The sequence below is a fragment of the Acinonyx jubatus genome, chromosome D1 (assembly GCF_027475565.1).
Source record: "Acinonyx jubatus isolate Ajub_Pintada_27869175 chromosome D1, VMU_Ajub_asm_v1.0, whole genome shotgun sequence".
NCBI lineage: Eukaryota > Metazoa > Chordata > Mammalia > Carnivora > Felidae > Acinonyx > Acinonyx jubatus.
In genome coordinates, this window is record NC_069390.1 from 24,974,761 (window position 1) to 24,992,224 (window position 17,464).

Genomic DNA, 17,464 nt, shown 5'->3' on the forward strand with positions numbered 1-17,464 from the left:
TCGGGGCCACTGGAAGTGGTGTCTATGACTCAGGTAAAATGCCAGGACTCCCATACATCTCAGTTTCCTGCACCCCAGTGGGTGGCACTGGGGACAGTGAAAAAGATGGAGGAAAGGTTGACCTAATTATGTCACACGCACGTTGCTAGGCAGTTGACACACAGGGCTGCTGATTCTCCAGTGCCTCTGTGGTAGGAATTTATCCTCATCTGCAAGATGAGACAGACGCTCAGAACCTTGCCCAGGGCCATGTATACAGATCCTCACTCAACGCGAGGCCAACCTGAAAGTCGGTCCATGGCACCCCACAGGCTCACAGGGGCAGGTAGGCAAGGTGGGTGAGGGAAGCAGGTGGGCATGAGTAGCGGGGGGCTGTAGTGGGCTTCTCTAAAGCCAGCAGCCGGGCCTTGGTTGCTGGAGGGGAGCTGATCAGTTCCAGGCCAGACTGCACATCCAGCGCTGCCCGACGTGAACTTTCCAGAGAGGTCTGGATTTTTAGGGGAGATATCCACATTTCTAAACACTGTGCAGACCAACCACCACACGGGGCCAGCCCCAGAGGCTTCCCATTTGTCACTTCCCTTTAGCTACCCTTCCCTCCCCCAAAATCAAATGTGTTTACCAACCGGAGCAGAGAGAAAAACAACACACACTCAGGCAGGGCCACCTGGGCTGCAAAGAGACTCCACCTCAAGCCCTCCCAAAGTAGGGCCCTCAGAAGACAGCGCCCTGCTTCCCTCTGATGTGGTAACGATTCTGTGCCCTGGGACGTCAGGCCTAAATCTGGACAAGGCCATCTCTGTGTGCCTCCTGCAGCCTACTTACTAGGAGTTTAAGAACACGGGAGGCTCAGGTTCAAATCCCAGCGGTACGACTCTGGGCAAGTCGTCCCATTTCTCCGTGCCTCTATTTCCTCATCCGCAAGACAGGGATACAGTACCCGTCTCATAGAGGTGTGGCGAGTTTTAGAAGAACTGACACAGTGAAAGCACTCAGAAGCAAGCCTGGCACGTACTAAACACTACGTAAATGTCTGCTATTATCATCACCTCAGGGAGTCTCGCCTCAAACTCTGCCAGCCTGTGGGCCGCGGCCAAAGTCTCCTCCTTTTCCAGCTCTTCCCAGCTCTTCCCCGGGGTTGAGGGTCCTGCCACAGTCACCAGGCTCCCTCACAGAGGTGGGAAAACCTGAGGTGCGTTCCCTTTGGGGGGACTTGGGCAGCCAAATGACTCAGAAGGAGGGCGTGTCGACTCAGAGCCATCAAAGATCAAGCACGGTTCTTGGAACCTCCTCTTTCCTTGAAAATCTCTGGGGTTTCCTCCATGCCGCCTCCCTCCCAACAAGAACAGAAGCAGTGTGGTTGGAGACAGAAGGAAAATGTGAGTTTCCTGCCTCAGGCCAGCTGCAGATAACTCATCTCTGGTTTCCGGAACCCTTGTCTCTGAGCATTCATTTCTGCAGAGAGAGAAAAAAAAAAATCCTCCTGGGGGGAGAAGCAGAGGGTGGGAGGCCATGGAGACAGAAGTACGGCAAGGAGGTCATGGCCTCAGTTGCCCTTTCCACCTCACCCTTGCCTGCTCATCCTTCAGATTTCAACTGAGGTGTCACCTTCCCCCAAATAATTACATGCCTATCCTGTGCCCTCCCCCGGCACTCTGGATTCCGCTAACACCCCACTGAAGACACAGTAGGGTCACGACCTACGCAGGGCCCCCCACTCACTCTGCAGGAAGCTTCCCAAGAGCTAGAACCACCTACTTCAATAGCTTCCTCCAAACCTGGCCCAGTATCCGGTACAGCATCCACCAATATCCACTGACTACATGAATAAAAGCACCAGTGGCCTCTCCCTCCACACACACACCCCCACCAATCAAAAACTGAAAGCACTTTCAAGAATCTACTTGTACAGGTTCTCGTAAGAACCAGCGAATGTAAATCATAGGTTTTTCATACTTCTCTAACTCTTCGTAGTCACACACAATCCGTAGAACAGTTGGCTGAAAAGGAAGGAGGGTGCTCCTGTGTCAGAGAGGTTTGGACAGTCTGGTTCCTGGGAAAACCCAGGGAACCCAAGCCTCAGACCCAGACGCGTCCCCACTGCCAAAATGCAGCCACATCAGGATTGAAGCTGGGAGGGTATTAAAAACCACACGGGGGCACCTGGGTGGCTCAGTCGGTCTTGATTTTGGCTCAGGGCATGATCTCACGGTGCATGAGCTCGAGCCCCGAGTCAGGCTCTATACGGACAGTGTGGAGCCTGCTTGGGATTCTTTCTCACCCTCTCTCTCTGCCCCTCCTCACTCACGCTTGCTCTCTCTCAAAATAAATAAGTAAACTTGAAAGGCAAACAAACAGAAAACCATATCAATGCCCCATGGAAAACTGAAACCAACAGGACACTCAGGGCCAGCCCCAGTCAGGGCAGATGGAATTTGAGGGCAGGCGGAATTGTGGACGGTGATGACCAGTGATCTCACTAGAATAGGTCTATACTAAACAGTCATTTTCTTGCCTCTAGGGATGTAACAATATGCAAGGCCTGCTTTAAGGCAACTCTGACTTACAGTCTTCATACTGAATGACCATATGCCTGGACGTATTTGGGAAATTGCTGCTTTATTGAGGTGTGGACATTCCTGATCAATTTGCTCTTAAAAGGTCTCCACATCTTACTCTTGATCTAATAATGTGTTTTAGAACTTGCCCATCCTTACCAAAGTTCTTCCCCGTAACTACCCCAAAGTCTACCTGTCAAAATTTAAACTGGAATTCATTCTCGATAACTGAAAGACCAACTGTTTGTACTGACTGCATTATAAAACCTAGTTACATAAAGCCTCTATCTTCCTGGTCATCCTTTGCATCGGCTAATGTGTAAATGAATTCACATTTCCTGGGTACATACTAACTCCGCCATTAGAAAGAAGGCCAGGGCTGGCCAGGGTGGCCTGAGGAAGCTGATTTCTGGACTTGGACAGTCCATCAAAGTTGATTACCATTTGGCTTGAGTAGAATGGAGAATGGAGTCATTTCCTCTCACTTCTGTCTCTGAGGAAAGGAGAAACAGCTGGCTCCTGGTTGGAACTCCGGCTCACCCAAATTTCAAGTCCAACACATTCTTGGAGGGGCCTGTCCCGGACTGCTCTCATTCAAAGTGAGCTCCCTGCATCCAAATTGCTAGAGAAATCTCTACACAATTCCATTTATGCAATGAATCATCATACTGCCCCTCTGCTCTCACCCATCATTCATCACTTCATTATTACTAAAATCTCACAACAGTAGGAATAATAATGGTTAACATTAAAAAACACTTTTTTTCAATGTTTATTTTTGAGAGACAGAGAGAGACAGAGCGTGAACAGGGGAGGGGCAGAAAGGGAGGGAGATACAGAATCCGAAGCAGGCTCCAGGTTCTGAGCTGTCAGCACAGACCCAGATATGGGGCTTGAACTCACAGACCATGAGGATCATGAATGACCTGAGCCGACTCAGGCACCCCAATCATGGTTAACGTTTCTTATGTACTGGATCCTGGACTAATGGTGTGTGTAGCATTATCTCAGTCTCCCCAAACCACCATTAGGTTGACGCTATTATTATCCTCATGTTATAAAAGGAAAAACAGAGACCAAGAAAAATGAAGTAACTTGCCCAACGTCACACAGCTAGTCTAAGTCTTGACCCCCAGTCTCTCTGAATCGGGACTACTCTCTTAACATGTTCACAAATTCTATCGGACCCACACAGATCTTCTGGGACAAAGACCTCTCACAACTGATTGCAAAGTGGGCTTGAGAATCACTAGTCTCCCCTCCTTCCACATTCTCTTCTCTACGTGCCTACTGTCCTGTTCCCGCACCCTCACATACACCCTCCCCACCGGTCATGCCTCAACCCTGTTGAGTGTATGGACCTATTCTGTGAATAGGTCTTTGAAAAGAGCAAAGAAAAGGAAAATCAAAGCCCAAATGTCTACCTGAATGTAACCAGCGAGTGGCATGCCCATTTTGGCATTTTAATTGCTGAACTAAGGGACGGTGGCATGTATTTTTGTGCAGGCACTTGCAGATGTGGGCACACGTGCCAGGCCAGCTCACTTTACTCAACTTGGGACCAGGTCACACATATGCCCAGGATGTGTTTCACATTCTCAGTCATATAACTCTGAGTGTGATGTGAAAACCCATCTCTATTTTAATCACTATCCTAGAGAAGCCCAGAGAATAGAAGGTCTACAATAGCGGCAACTGAAACTCTGGTTTTTGACAGTTTTGACTTATTCTGGACTCAGGTCATATCTGGACAATCAGTGTCAAACCCCAACTACATGTACTTCTCACCAGCCTGAAAACTGCCCCAAACACAGGTAACTAGACCCAACACTGGAAGGGAGTTTGGGGGAGGGTGTTATGCCTCTCAGAGCGCATGATGAAAGATGGGGTCCCAGGGGCCTCGCGAAAGGAATGCAGAAGGAAAGACCAAGACCGTCAGGTTAACCTTTCTTCCAGCCTAAAACCTCTCGGACTCTACAATATGTTACAAAGAACCTAAAGCCCTACCCTCCCAGTGATGATATGTGGAGATGGGGCCTCTGGGAGGTCATCAGGTTCCGATGCGGTCATGAGCGTGGGGTCCTCAAGATGGGATTAGCGGCCTTATAAGAAGAAACACAGAGAGGCTGCTAAATAGGAAGGAGAGGCCTGTAAGGACGCGGTGAGCCGGCGGCCAGGAACTGGACTCTCACCAGGGGCCGAACCTGCTGGCATCTTGACCTGAGACTTCCCAGCTTCCAGAACAGTGAGAAATAAATGTCTATTATTAAACCCCCAGTCTGCAGTATTTGTTATGGCAGCCTGAGCAAACTAATACAGGTGCCTGAGTCAGCCAGGAGTTCAGATCCTGACTCCACCCTTTACACAGCTGGGTGACCTTGGACGAGTCATTTGATTTTTCTTATCCACAATTTTATGGATAAACTATGAGAACAATGGTTGCCTCACAGGGTTGTGGGGACAGCTGAATGGGCCGATGTATGTGAAAGGTGCCCAGAGCTTTTCCTGGAACGTCCATCCCTCACGCGGCCTTTGTGCTAGAACAGCCCCCATCAGCAATGACCTGATGCACGCTGTGGTTCATCTTGCCAATAGGTAGCCTATTGGTCACATTCAGCCCACAGATGTGTTTTGTTTGTCCTGAACTAATGTTTGGGGGAACTTTGGGTTATTTAATCAACATTTAAAAGCCAGGAAGTTTCATGCAAAAAAAAAATCTCAAATTCTGTTTGACAGATAGGTTGACATGCCACCAGCCCTGCGTTCTGCCAGGGCAATCCCCTCTCATCAGAAGGTGACCTCTCACCTCCATGCACCCAGGCAACCTCACCCATTCAGAACACCCATTTGGCACCTGAAGGCTTCTGAGTTAGCAGCCCCTGGGCTGAAAGGGCTGGTGGAATCGGTGTGGCCGGTACTTTTCCTAGCTGCCCACAAACAAAGATTTTAAGTACAATTTCAGGATCAGTCTTCCAAAGTGAGGAACAATTAGCACATTCCTGAGTCACTGTTTTATTTATTTTTACTTCCACTGTGAGCTCAAGAACCCTCACAGAGAGGCCAGGATCTTAGTTCTTGGAGTAAAATAGATTTCTTACAACCCAGAGGTTGGCTGACCTAGCTTTGCCCCTGTCACTCAAGTTTGTGGGGCCTCAGTTTCCTCCTCTGTAAAAGGAGGCCTTGGGCTAGACAAGCTCTATTGTCTCTTCCCTATTTGTGTAATTATTAGGTGGAATTCAAGCTCCTGGGTAGAAATTCAACACACCCTGGTTTATTTCGGAGCCCTAAAGGTTTTAATGAGCTCTTAAAACACCTCACTGACCCTTAAAATAAGACTTAACTAAATGTAAACAGGACTCAGATAATGGCCTTGTTTATTGTTCTGCTCCCTCCAGGGTTGGGGCTTTAGCCTTGATGTTCTGCACTTAACACACCAGTGAGGAAAGAACACGAGGGCATTAAACAGCTGATGTGCAACCTCCTGTGCCCAGGAGGTCCTAGTGCTCTGGGCCCTGCCTGCCTCTCTGCCCTCATTTCACCAAGACACAAACCCAACCACCCACCCCCCAGCCTCTGGTATTCTATGCACGTTGGCCTTCTTTTGGCTTCTTGCTCACTGCCACCACAGGACCTTTGCACCTGCAGTTCCCACCAGCCGGAACCCTCTTCACCTAGTTAATTCCTACTGATCCTCCAGAAGACAGCATCGGCAGGACATCGCCACTCCTTGGCAAGAGCAAGTCACGCTAACATGCTTTCATCACATCAGCTGCATCACAGGAGCTGTCAAAGCGGCTCTTTAATCTCTTACTTGTATGGTTAGTTGACTAATGGTCATCTCCCTGACTGGATATAGATGCCAAAAGAGCGGGGTCCACATCTATCTCTGCTCCAAGTTGTCTCTCCAGTGCCTGGCCAATAAGGAGGCACTCAAATATTTGTTGAACGAGTGAATACATTTATGAAAAGCTGACACTATTCTACTGGGAAGATCCTGGAAGGCAATAAACCCCTCAAGGACCACGTCCTGTTGAGGGCTGTATCTCCAAGACGTAACAGTAATGACAGCGACAACATGGACAGTAATAAGAGCTATCAGTTCTCAGTGTGCTCCAACCCTGTTCTAACAGGTCATTTATAGAATAACTTGATTTAAACCTTCATAAGAATCCTATGGGGGCACCTGGGTGGCTCAGTCGGTTGAGCGCATCCAACTTCGGCTCAGGTCATGATCTCACAGTCTGTGAGTTCAAGCCCCGCGTCGGGCTCTGTGCTGACAGCTCGGAGCCTGGAGCCTGCTTCGGGTTCTGTGTCTCCCTCTCTTTCTGCCCCTCCCCTGCTTATGCTCTGTCTCTCTCTGTCTCAAAAATAAATAAAAACATTAAAAAAAACAAAGAATCCTATGGAAGGAGGCACGTTTCTCATCCCTGTTTCATGTAAGAGGAAACTGAGGCACACAAAGAAGTTGGTAAGTCACTTGGCCAGAAGTGTTAAGTCACAGACCTGTATCTGTGAAAAGCTAAGTGAGGGGTATAAACCACTTTATACCAAGTGGGTAAGTCACTTGGCCAGGTCTTAACAGAAGTGTTAAGAGTGACAAAATCGCAAGCAGTCTGGTTCCAACCACGAGGCCATCTTGCCTACAATGGCACCAAATGGTTAAGGAGGGCACAATACATCTTTACACAGTATGTGATATCTGCCTGTGTATCAACCCTCTGCCCCCCTTACAGATGTTATATACATGAATAAATGGATGAACCATCTATGGATCAGAAGTCTAGACAGGTAAGGGTCTCAGAACTTAATAGCCACATGAGCCACATCAAAGTCAACAGAAGCAACAAGAACCAAGCAGACAAAAACCTTAAGATAGGGCTCCCCATGGGGGACAGTCCCCCTGCCCCAGCTCAATCCCACCAGGGGAGAATAGTCCATGACCTGGCCATCCACGTACCTGATGTTTTCGTTCAGTGCATAGAGTTCGTTGCTTTGCAAGCCACCCCCTTTGAAGACGTTGATCACGGCAGTCTGCACACTACAGGGTAAACAGAAATGACCCCTGGTTAGAGGATCTGCCTGCCTGGGGCAACTCAACAGGCAGCTCTGAGCTAAAGGCAGGTGTAAGGGCCAGGAAGCACATGGCACAAAAATGGCCCACTGTCCATCCCTGGAAACCATCATTTCCTTCCCAGGGTCCTTGGAGAGAAACAAAGACCGAGGCCAAAAGGATCCAAAAGCAGCTCCTCTCCCTCCACTCTCTCAAAAGCCAGCAGGTCTTCCTCGCTTGCCTCGCTGGTGGCCCTGATGGCAAACAGCACTGATCGAGGGCAGGTGGTGGGATCTGCTCTCAGGATCTGTGCCTGGAGGAATCCAAAATGGCGCTTGCCTCCTTCTCTCTGACCCTCCCCCGTTCATGCTCTGTCTCTCTCTGTCTCAAAAATAAATAAAACGTTAAAAAAAAAAATTAAAAAAAAAAATAGCGCTTGCTACAAGCAGGAGCCAACTGGGTTCCTTCACCTAGAAGGTCCCTGTCCTCACAAGGCAGCCTCCATGCCTGGGGCTAATATGAAATGCTAATTCCTTGCCTTTAAACAGTTTTTCTTTGGAAGAGTTTCACCGAGGCCAGCCTCTCTTGCCCCTTCCATTCCCCCTCCTGAGGGGGTTAGTCCCTCGAGGAGCCACAGTTAAGTGTTAACTCTAGGTGCCCTGAGGCTCCAGCCCGGTATTTCAGCAAGGAGCAGATTACCATCTTGTCTTTATCAAGGATCCAAAGCCTTTTTTAAAGAACATGGATCCATCCATAGCAGAACGTTTCACAGCCCCCTCTTCTTCCCCGTCAGAAGAGGTGTGCATTCACTGAGAAATGAATGCTTTAAAATAGTGATGCGTTTAATTCATCCAAAGAGTAACTGCTAGATTTGAAAAGTAGTAGCCCACAGGAACACAAGACACAGTGCTGATTCAGTCGCTACTCGATGCTTGGTGTACAAAAAGTCAGCCAGACACCCATAAAAGCGCAGTGTCTCCTTTCCCATCCACCTGTGGCTCACAGGTACGGCTAGTCCTTGGTTTATACCCCTCACTTAGCTTTTCACAGATACAGTCTTATCTTCCCAAACAGGTTATAGGTGACTTACGTGGCCCCAGCCCTGGGTACTCGAACAGTCTTGGGCGTGACTAAGGAGCATGAACTGTCACTGTAAATTCCAACCCAACTGTCCCGGGCTGGCTAACAGACTCTGGTAGCCCGGAGGCCCCCAGTGGCCCACCTCGTCTCCACCCAAACAAGGAAGGCCAGCGGATACGGTCTCCACAGGAAAACGTGCCTGTATACATAATGCCGACCTTCTGAAGCAGGGCTCTCAGGAGGAGCAGACGCTAAGCCAGTCCCCTGGCCCTCCACCCCAGGACTACCGGCCCCCATTACCTGTTCCAGGCCGAGCTGGAGCTCAGCTGCAGGGCCTGCCGCGTGGCTTGGAAGCGCGGCAGATCGCTGAGCACCGGGGAGCTCATGAAGCGTGGCCGGGGCCTGCGGAAGGAGCCCATCTCGTGGAACGCGGTGGGCACACTGGGCGCGAAGCCACGGGTCATAAGTCCGGAGGAGGGGACGGCTTCTCCTCTGCACCACAAGGTTCCAACAGCCCACGGGCAGGGGCTTCTTCCGGGGCTGCCTTCCGGCCCTCAGGCTTTCTTAAAACCACAAACTTAGCCCACACCTGAAAAGAGAGGGAAGCTTTTATTGAAAACTCCCGCGTCGGGCAGAACATTTCTTAGACGAGGTTGGCTGGGATTTTCCGGCCGCGCTATGTTAAAAACAACTCCAGTGTCCTGAAATAACATCTATACCCTACACGCTCCCACTCATGCATTTATACGGGGCTCCGTCTGGTTACCCCAAAGTGGGAAGGCAGCAACAATGGGAACAGGTTGAGTCAATCCTACAGGAAAGTGATTTCTAAGTTGTTCTAGAATGTGGTTCTAAATGCCTACAAATGCCAAAGCATGGGCACTGGCTGGGTTTCTGTAGACCCTGCAACATTGCGCATTAAAGAGACAGCTTTTTCAAAAATGCCTAGGGGCGCCTGGGTGGCTCAGTCGGTTGAGCATCCGACTTTGGCTCAGGTCATGATCTTGTGGTTTGTGAGTCTGAGCCCCGCGTCAGGCTCTGTGCTGACAGCTGCTCCGGATTCTGTCTCCCTTACTCTCTGCCCCTGCCCCACTCACACTCTGTCTCTGTCTCTCTCAAAAATAAATAAACATTAAAAAAAAAAAAAGTGCCTCAAGGAGAACACAAAAACTCCTTCTCTTGGCACTAAAGACCTTCCATGATATGCCCTTAGCATGCCAGCCCATGTGTATTGCTCAGTATTTTCCAAAGTATCAATGCTTCCTCACTCAGGCACATCTCACCATCCCTTACCTGCCATTCATTCATTCATTCATTCTGTAAGAGCATATTTACTGAGTGTTCATTATTTATTAATCACTGGGAGCTGTAAAGCATCCAAAGATTTCTAAGACGTGATCCCTGCCCTCAAGAGGCTCAAGGTCTATTGAGAAAACAGCTATCTGTGTATTCACACACACAATCAATATTTATTTTCTTTCCTGATTTTATTTTTTAATAACTTTTAATTCTAGTTAATTAACTTATAGCATTGTATTGGATTCAGGTGTACAACACAGTGATTTAATATTTCCATACAACACCCGGTACTCATCATGGGAAGTGTATACTTTTTTTTTAAATTTGCTTATCTTGGAGGAGGGAGGGGCAGAGAGAGAATTCCAAGCAGGCTCTGTACCATCAGCGTGGAGCCCGATGTGGGGCTCGAACTCACATCATGACCTGAGTGGAAATCAAGAGTAGGACGATCCACTGACTGAGCCACACAGGCACCCCAGTAAGGGTACTCTTAATCCCCAACACCTACTTCACCCACCTCCCGTCTGGTAACCATCAGTTTGTTCTCTGTAGTGAACGGTCTGTTTCTTGATTTGCTTCCCTCTTTTTTCTCCTTTGCTCGTTTGTTTTCTTAAATTCCATATAGGTGAAATCATACGGTATTTGTCTTTCTCTGACTTACTTCACTTAGCATGATACTCTCTAGCTCCATCCATGTCATTGCAAATGGCAAGATTTTGTCCTTTTTATGGCTGAATAATAGCCCATTGTATATATGTGTACACCATATCTGCTTTATCCATTCATCAGTCGACGGACACTTGGGGTGTTTCCATAGTTTGGCTACTGTGAATAATGCGGCTATCAACATGCGGGTGCATGTATCCCTTCGACTTAGTGTTTTTGTATTTCTTGTGTAATTACCTGGTAGTGCAACTGCTGGATTGTAGGGCAGTTCGATTTTTAAGCAATCAATATTTATTGACCACACCCTATGCAACAGCCACTCACTTACGTATCCGGGATATAATGGTGGCTCTGGACAACGTGGTGGCTGCCCTGTGGAGCTTACAAACCGGTAGGCATGGTTCCAGCCTATGCTTCCTCCCTCTCCCCACCTTCTGACTATATTTACTGCTTCCCTTCCCCGGAATTCCCTTCCTTTTCCTTCCCCTATGCTTATCTAAATCTACCCTACCTTGCAGAACTAGGTTCAAGGATACTGTCCCCTGAGCAGTTCCTAGGACTTAATGACTTTGTGGCTAATGGTGATGGCTTTGGAGTGAACCCGGGTTCGGGTCTTAACGGGGCCCCTCCCCAGCTGTGTGACCTGGGCACACTGAGTCCAAGAGTCCACAGCTGTTAGCAGTGCCAACTGCACAGGACCGATGAGAGACGACATGAGATGGTGTGATGTGTGCCCAGCAGAATGGCAGACCCAAGACCCTCGAGCGTGGTCCTGTTTCTGCTGGAGCCCAAAGCTTGCTTTCCTCAGAGCCTCTGTTCCTTTCATTTCAGTCTCTGATTCTCCAGTGAACCTAAAGTCTAAATCACTGAGTTAAAACGAGTTTGGGAGCTGGTCAGGGTAAAGGACAGAGGAAACGGCACCAAGGTTAGAGTCACTTTTTTCTCGAGGGGTTAGGGTTGAGCCCGGACGTATTCTCAAGGCCACCTCTCCCACCAGCTAATGCTGCTGTTTCCCACGAACCAGTGCTGGAAGAAAAAGACGGATCCCAGCCATACATGTCAGTCTCCAGGTGGAGAGGGGAGTACATTCTGCAGTCCCAGCTACAGCATCTGAAGCAAGAGGAAGCAAGGGGCCACCCCCAGTTACACACGCTGCTCCCGTCAGCAGAGGACTGAGGCTTGGGGACGGGCACCCAGGCGATCCATCAAGAAGGCGTGGGAGGTGCCAGATGCTGTCTGCAGACAGCGGGCGCGCTGGCAATGAACTGGCAAGACCAAGAGCCAAAAAAGGAATGGCGTGGACTACCTCTTGGAAAAAAAATTTTTAAACGAAAGCAGGCTCATGTACCATTTCCTTTTCGAGTGATCTGCCCCTCCACCTGCTTCTTAGGGTGAACCAACAGTGACAAATTTATCGGTAAGTACCACAGAAGTCAAAACAGGCCTGCTCCATTTCAGAGAGTCTCAATGGCTACGCAAGAGCCACTAGAATTTGGAAAGATCTATGCAAATCAGTGAATGAGGCAAAGAAGAAATAAAACCATGGGGCCCCTTCAGAATCCTTACCCCGGATGGCTTTGGGATTTAACTTGCCTGGTAAAGGTCATACTATTAAAAGAGGACCCATTTTGCTGCCCTTCTTTAAATGGGCCTGCTAAGTGCAATACATCTGCGTAATTACAGGATATTAACTCCATTTACGAGGACCTTAGACTCGAGGTGAAGGAGCTGCCTCCCACTCAGAGGCACTCGTGCAGGGAAGTGGAAAGGTGAGCTGAATGGATCATCCAGGTGTTTACTTCCCGGCTTCCCGCTGCAACAGCCACTTCTCCAGGAGGCTGTGCGACACTGAGGACCATGGGGCCGGCTCCCATCCCCCTCTGCCGCTCAGCCAGCAGCCCCCAGGCTCCCCACTGCAAGCCGGGCTGCGTATCTAGCAAGGCACACAGACGGGCAGCCCCACTGGCCTGCGTCCCCTTTTAAATAAGGATAATTTTCAGCAAAAGAACAAGCACGGCTCCCATGACCTTGTCCCTGGGTGTAGAGTCACACACGACAAGCAGGTGCCTCTGACTCATTTCTCACCCATACCATCTGCCACCCTCAGACCCTGACTGGCTGAAGACCATCGGAAGTTGCCTTTGTTTCCACCATTCCTGCTTCCGGACAGAGCCACGAGGCCCCCCCAGGGCCCTGCCAAGAGGGGCTGCCAGCAATGCTGGTGGGATGACAGGAGCGGCCTCAAGGTCAAAGCCGGTGTGCCCTGGATCCACCGGCTATCACGCTGGCCCCTCAGGCACAGGCATGTCCTGACCCAAATAGGACAAGTCAGAAAATGACAAGACGGGCGGGGCCCCCGTTTACAGACGACAAAAGTGAAGCCCAGAGGAGCTTGGCCAGTGTCTCTGAGGTCGGAGAGCCAGCACTGGCCAGAACTCAGGTTCCCTGACTCCCGATCTAGAAAGTTCCCCAGGCCCCACCTGGGCCATTCTGTAAACTCCTCAAAGAGAGGCCCCAGCGCTTACTCGTCTCTATCCCCAGGCCTAAGCTCACTGCTTAAGATACAGACCAAGGAAGGACGGGAACGAATAAGGAATCAACTGCCTGCCTGTCGTGGTGCCAGGTACTGTCACAGCCAGTGACTGCCTCAGGGATGTGTGAGGATAAAACGAGTACCTATTTGTAAAGCACTTAGATAGGACGGTGCACGGCAAATAGCAAGTGCTAAGTAAGTGCTTGTGAAATAAATTAAATACTTTGTTATTTCTAAATCTCCAAGCAATGACAGCAGTTGAAATAAAAGAACACGTCCCCCCTGCTTCTGGCGACCTCAGCAACATCTGGAAAATACTCCGCTCAGGAGGATGCGAGGCCTCCAAGCTGCCGTTGTGGTCACAGAGTACTGAGGCCTTGCCTCCTCAGGCCTTGGGTAACTCACTTATTTACTGACCCTTCACCTCCGTGTGGACATCCCTCAGTCTCAGAGTGTTTCCACACAGCCCCACACTTGTAAATCTTAACCTAACCCTACAAGGCAGGTTGAGTAGGGATTCCATAGGATCGGAACTCTAAGGATACGTGATATGGCCATGGCTGGAAGGCTATGTGGTCAGGGAACCAGATCCCACCCAAAGTCTCCCAACCTCAAGCCTGCCCTGCCAGGAAATTCTTCTTTTTTCCCTATACATTTTAAAATATTTTCATTAAGTAACATACGTAAAAAAGAGTTCATAGACACATACAAACACATGTATCTTAGGGGCACCTGGGTGGCTCAGTTAGTTGAGGATCTCAGGTGATCTCAGCTCAGGTCTTGATCTCAGGGTCATGAGTTCAAGCCCCGTGTGGGGCTGCCCGCTGGGCAAGAAGCCTAATTAAAAAAGAAAAAATCAATTGCATGTATCGTAAACAATAATACACTACCACCTGCTTAAGAAAGAATGTTTCCTTGGAAACCCCATGTGTTCCTATTTTTCTCATAATAGCACACCTACTTATTTATCACGACAAAGGTACACATGCACGTATACCTGTAACATGCAAAGTGAGAAAGGCTTCTCGCTCTGGCCACTGAATGTGGAGAAGCTCTCTGCCCAGAACTTTCTAAGATGACAGAAATGTTCTATATCTGTGCTGTCCAACGCGGTGGCTACTTGTGGCAGCCACGTGGCTATTGAGCACTTAAAATGTGGCTAGTGTGGCTGAGGAAGTAAACTTTAATTTTATTTTGTTTTAATGTAATTTTTAAGGCCATATAGATGTGTACACACGATATTTCAATTAAAAGGGGTAATTTGGGGGCGCCTGGGTGGCGCAGTAGGTTAAGCGTCCGACTTCAGCCAGGTCACGATCTCGCGGTCTGTGAGTTCGAGCCCCGCGTCAGGCTCTGGGCTGATGGCTCAGAGCCTGGAGCCTGTTTCCGATTCTGTGTCTCCCTCTCTCTCTCTGCCCCTCCCCCGTTCATGCTCTGTCTCTCTCTGTCCCCAAAATAAATAAAAAACGTTGAAAAAAAATTAAAAAATAAAAGGGGCAATTTGTTCTTTCCTTTTAACACATCATGGCTACCTTCCCACAGCACCATGGATTGATCTATTTCATACTTTATAATGGTTTCTTGATTCCATTTAGGGGACACCATATTTGATTTAACCAGTCCCCTATGGATGGGTATTTTGGTAGCCTCCAGTTTTTTATTACTGCAAAGAATGAGCATATCTGCCAGTCTCAGGGATCCTGCCTCTTATGCCCAATGCCACGGCAGCCAAAAATAGCACTGCAGAAAGGGACTTGAGAGGTCTCTTGCCTGTAGCTCCGAAGGATGGGTGGCTTGGGAATCAGGCAAGCCCTGGCACCAATGTTCATTCTGCTGCTCACTGACTGTGAGAGGCAGAAACACTGGTGTCCCAAAGGTATACTCACTTCCTAGTCCCCAGAACCTGTAGATATTATGTTAGGTGGCAAATGATGTAATTAAGTGAAAGATCTTGAGATATGGCGCTCATCCTGGATTATCCAGGGGGGCCATAAATATAATCACATGTCTCCTTATACGATGGATGCAGAAGGAGACTAGGGACAGAAGAGGAGACACAGATCCACAGGAGGAGGTGATGTGAAGACAGAGGCAGAGCCTGGAGGGATGCTGTTGCAAGCCAAGGAATGCCAGCAGCCACGAGAAGCAGCTAGAAGAAAGAAGTAGATTCTCCCATCGTGCCTCTGGAGGCAGTATGGCCCCGTGACACCTTGATTCTGGCCTTCTGACATCCAAAATTACAACAGAATAAATTTTTGTTGTTTTAAGCCACCAAGGTTGTGGTCATGTCTTATTGCAGCCACGAGAAATAAATACACTCACTGTGTGGCCCTGGGCCGCTCTGAACTGTAGTCTCTACATCGGAAAAAAGGGGAACAGGAAGTGTGACCTTGGAGCGTTGCGGTGTTGAGAAAGATGATTTAGGAAGTGCCTGGCAGGGATCCGGGAACTACTGGGCACGACACAGGTACAGTGGAGGTTCTGAGCACAGCTGCCAGAGCCAGGCTGAGTGCCACCACTTATGGTGTGACCTGGGCAGGTGACTTAGGCTTGGTCTGAGGGTTGAATGAGATGACTCAAGCAAGGCTTAAAACGGTCCCGGTATACAGTCAGTGCTGGATAAATACTACCTGTTGTTTATTCCTATCACCACCACCACCACCACTGTATCAGTCTGCTCAGGCCACTGTAACCAAAGACCACAGACTGCATGCTGTCAACACCAGAAATGGATTTTGTCACAGTTCCAGAAGCTAGAAGCTCAAGATCAAGGTGTCAGCAGCTTTGGTTTCTCCGGAGGCCTCTCCTTGACTTGCAGGTGGCCACTTTCTCGCTGTGTCCTCACATGGCCTTTCTTCTGTGGACACGCATCTCTTGCTGTGTGTCCACGCGTCCTTTTATAAGGACACCAGTCAGACTGGATTCGGGCCCACCTGACAGGCTCATTTTAACTTCATCACCTCTTTGAAGGCCCCATCTCCAAATACAGTCACATTCTAAGATACTGGGAGGAACACGACTCAGCCACCACCGTCATCATCACAAAAAGTTCTTGGCCTAATGTCTCTGAGTTAAAGAAACCGGTGTTTTGGTGGATATTCTCCTGTGAAGGGCCAATGCAGTTAACATGTAGAGAAATGTGCATCTAAAATGATTTAAATGGTGCAGCTTTGGGTGCTTACATTCAGCGATCTGGAAAGCCGGGGTCCTGGACACGGGAAGGGCTGTGGTGGTTACAGGGTTATTGGGTGTTATCACTGGCCTTACTCTCCCAGGCTCACCGCACAGGGATTTCTTTGAAAACTGCCACACACAAGATCCAGAATATGTTTCTTGGAGAAAAAAAAACGTGGTGCCTCTCTTTCTTCTCCCAGCGGCCAGGGCACGGGGAGTGGGGCACAGCCCCGCAAACCAGCCCCGCGGGCAGAAGAAGGCAGTACACTTGGTGGAAAATGCAAATAAATTCCACTCAGGCTCCAACCCTTAACTCTGAAAAGGGAAGTAGAACCATGGCACAACTTAAAATAAAGAAGTGAGTGGCTTATAATGACTCTGAGGCTTCCAGGAAAAAGCCATTCTGAGTGTAAATAACAAAGAAGTCAAAGAAAACGGAGTCGGATGTGACCGCCCAGAAAACAAGGAGAAGCTAGTTCCCAGGGAAACTGTACAGATGGTACAATTTCCACGTTCCCCTCAGCAGTTCCTGCAGCCAGGAGGCCCCGGGTGCAACTCCTTTCCCTGTGACCTGAACACAGAGATGAAGAGCCAATGTCCTTCAGCATCGGTCAGGATTTGGATACTGTCCCTTAACGTGACCGATGTGTTCTCTAACCGCGACCAGCATCATCTTCATAATAACGCCTGTGATGAGTGAGAGCACAGTTTACTGAGTGCCAGCTGTGAAGCATGCACTTGACATATATTATCTCAGTGTTTCTAAAAGGATTGTAGGGGTCTTAGCCAAAACCTTTAACAGACTAGGATAGAAAATATCAGCGTGCCTCACATTTTGGGGACACGTGTATACGACACACATGCCCATGTGTACAGAGTCTAAGTGAATTGCACATTTCGTATGTATGGATGTAACACTCAAAATGTTTGAAAACCCCTGTGTGCTGTGACCATCCTCACCTTACAGAGAAGAAAATGGATGTGCCCAATGTTGACCTTGTCTAAGGTCATACAGTCCATGACAAGAACCCCACAGCCCAAGGCCCTTGGTGCTCATGTTACTTCAATGCCTTCAAAGGCTCCCCACAGCTCTTAGAATAAATC

At 48.9% G+C, this 17,464-nt stretch overlaps 1 protein-coding gene across 18 annotated transcripts in view; it reads right to left on the reverse strand.

Moving 5' to 3' along the window:
- The window catches only part of PRR5L (proline rich 5 like), a 72,671-nt gene that overhangs the window by 43,926 nt on the left and 11,281 nt on the right, over nucleotides 1-17,464 (reverse strand). For 12 of the 18 annotated variants that reach the window (XR_008290382.1, XR_008290383.1, XR_008290384.1 and 9 more), the window contains exons 2-3: nucleotides 8,989-9,277; nucleotides 7,516-7,596 (exon numbers count right to left, since the gene is read on the reverse strand). Coding sequence is in view for 14 of the 18 variants with exons in the window: in XM_027072875.2 (XP_026928676.2) it covers nucleotides 7,516-7,596; nucleotides 8,989-9,152 (245 nt within the window). In the remaining 4 variants the exon portion in view is untranslated. Of the gene's footprint in view, nucleotides 1-7,515; nucleotides 7,597-8,988; nucleotides 9,278-13,895; nucleotides 14,024-17,464 lie in introns of those variants that run through there. The other 6 variants (XM_053203293.1, XM_053203294.1, XM_053203296.1 and 3 more) reach the window with 3 other exon arrangements.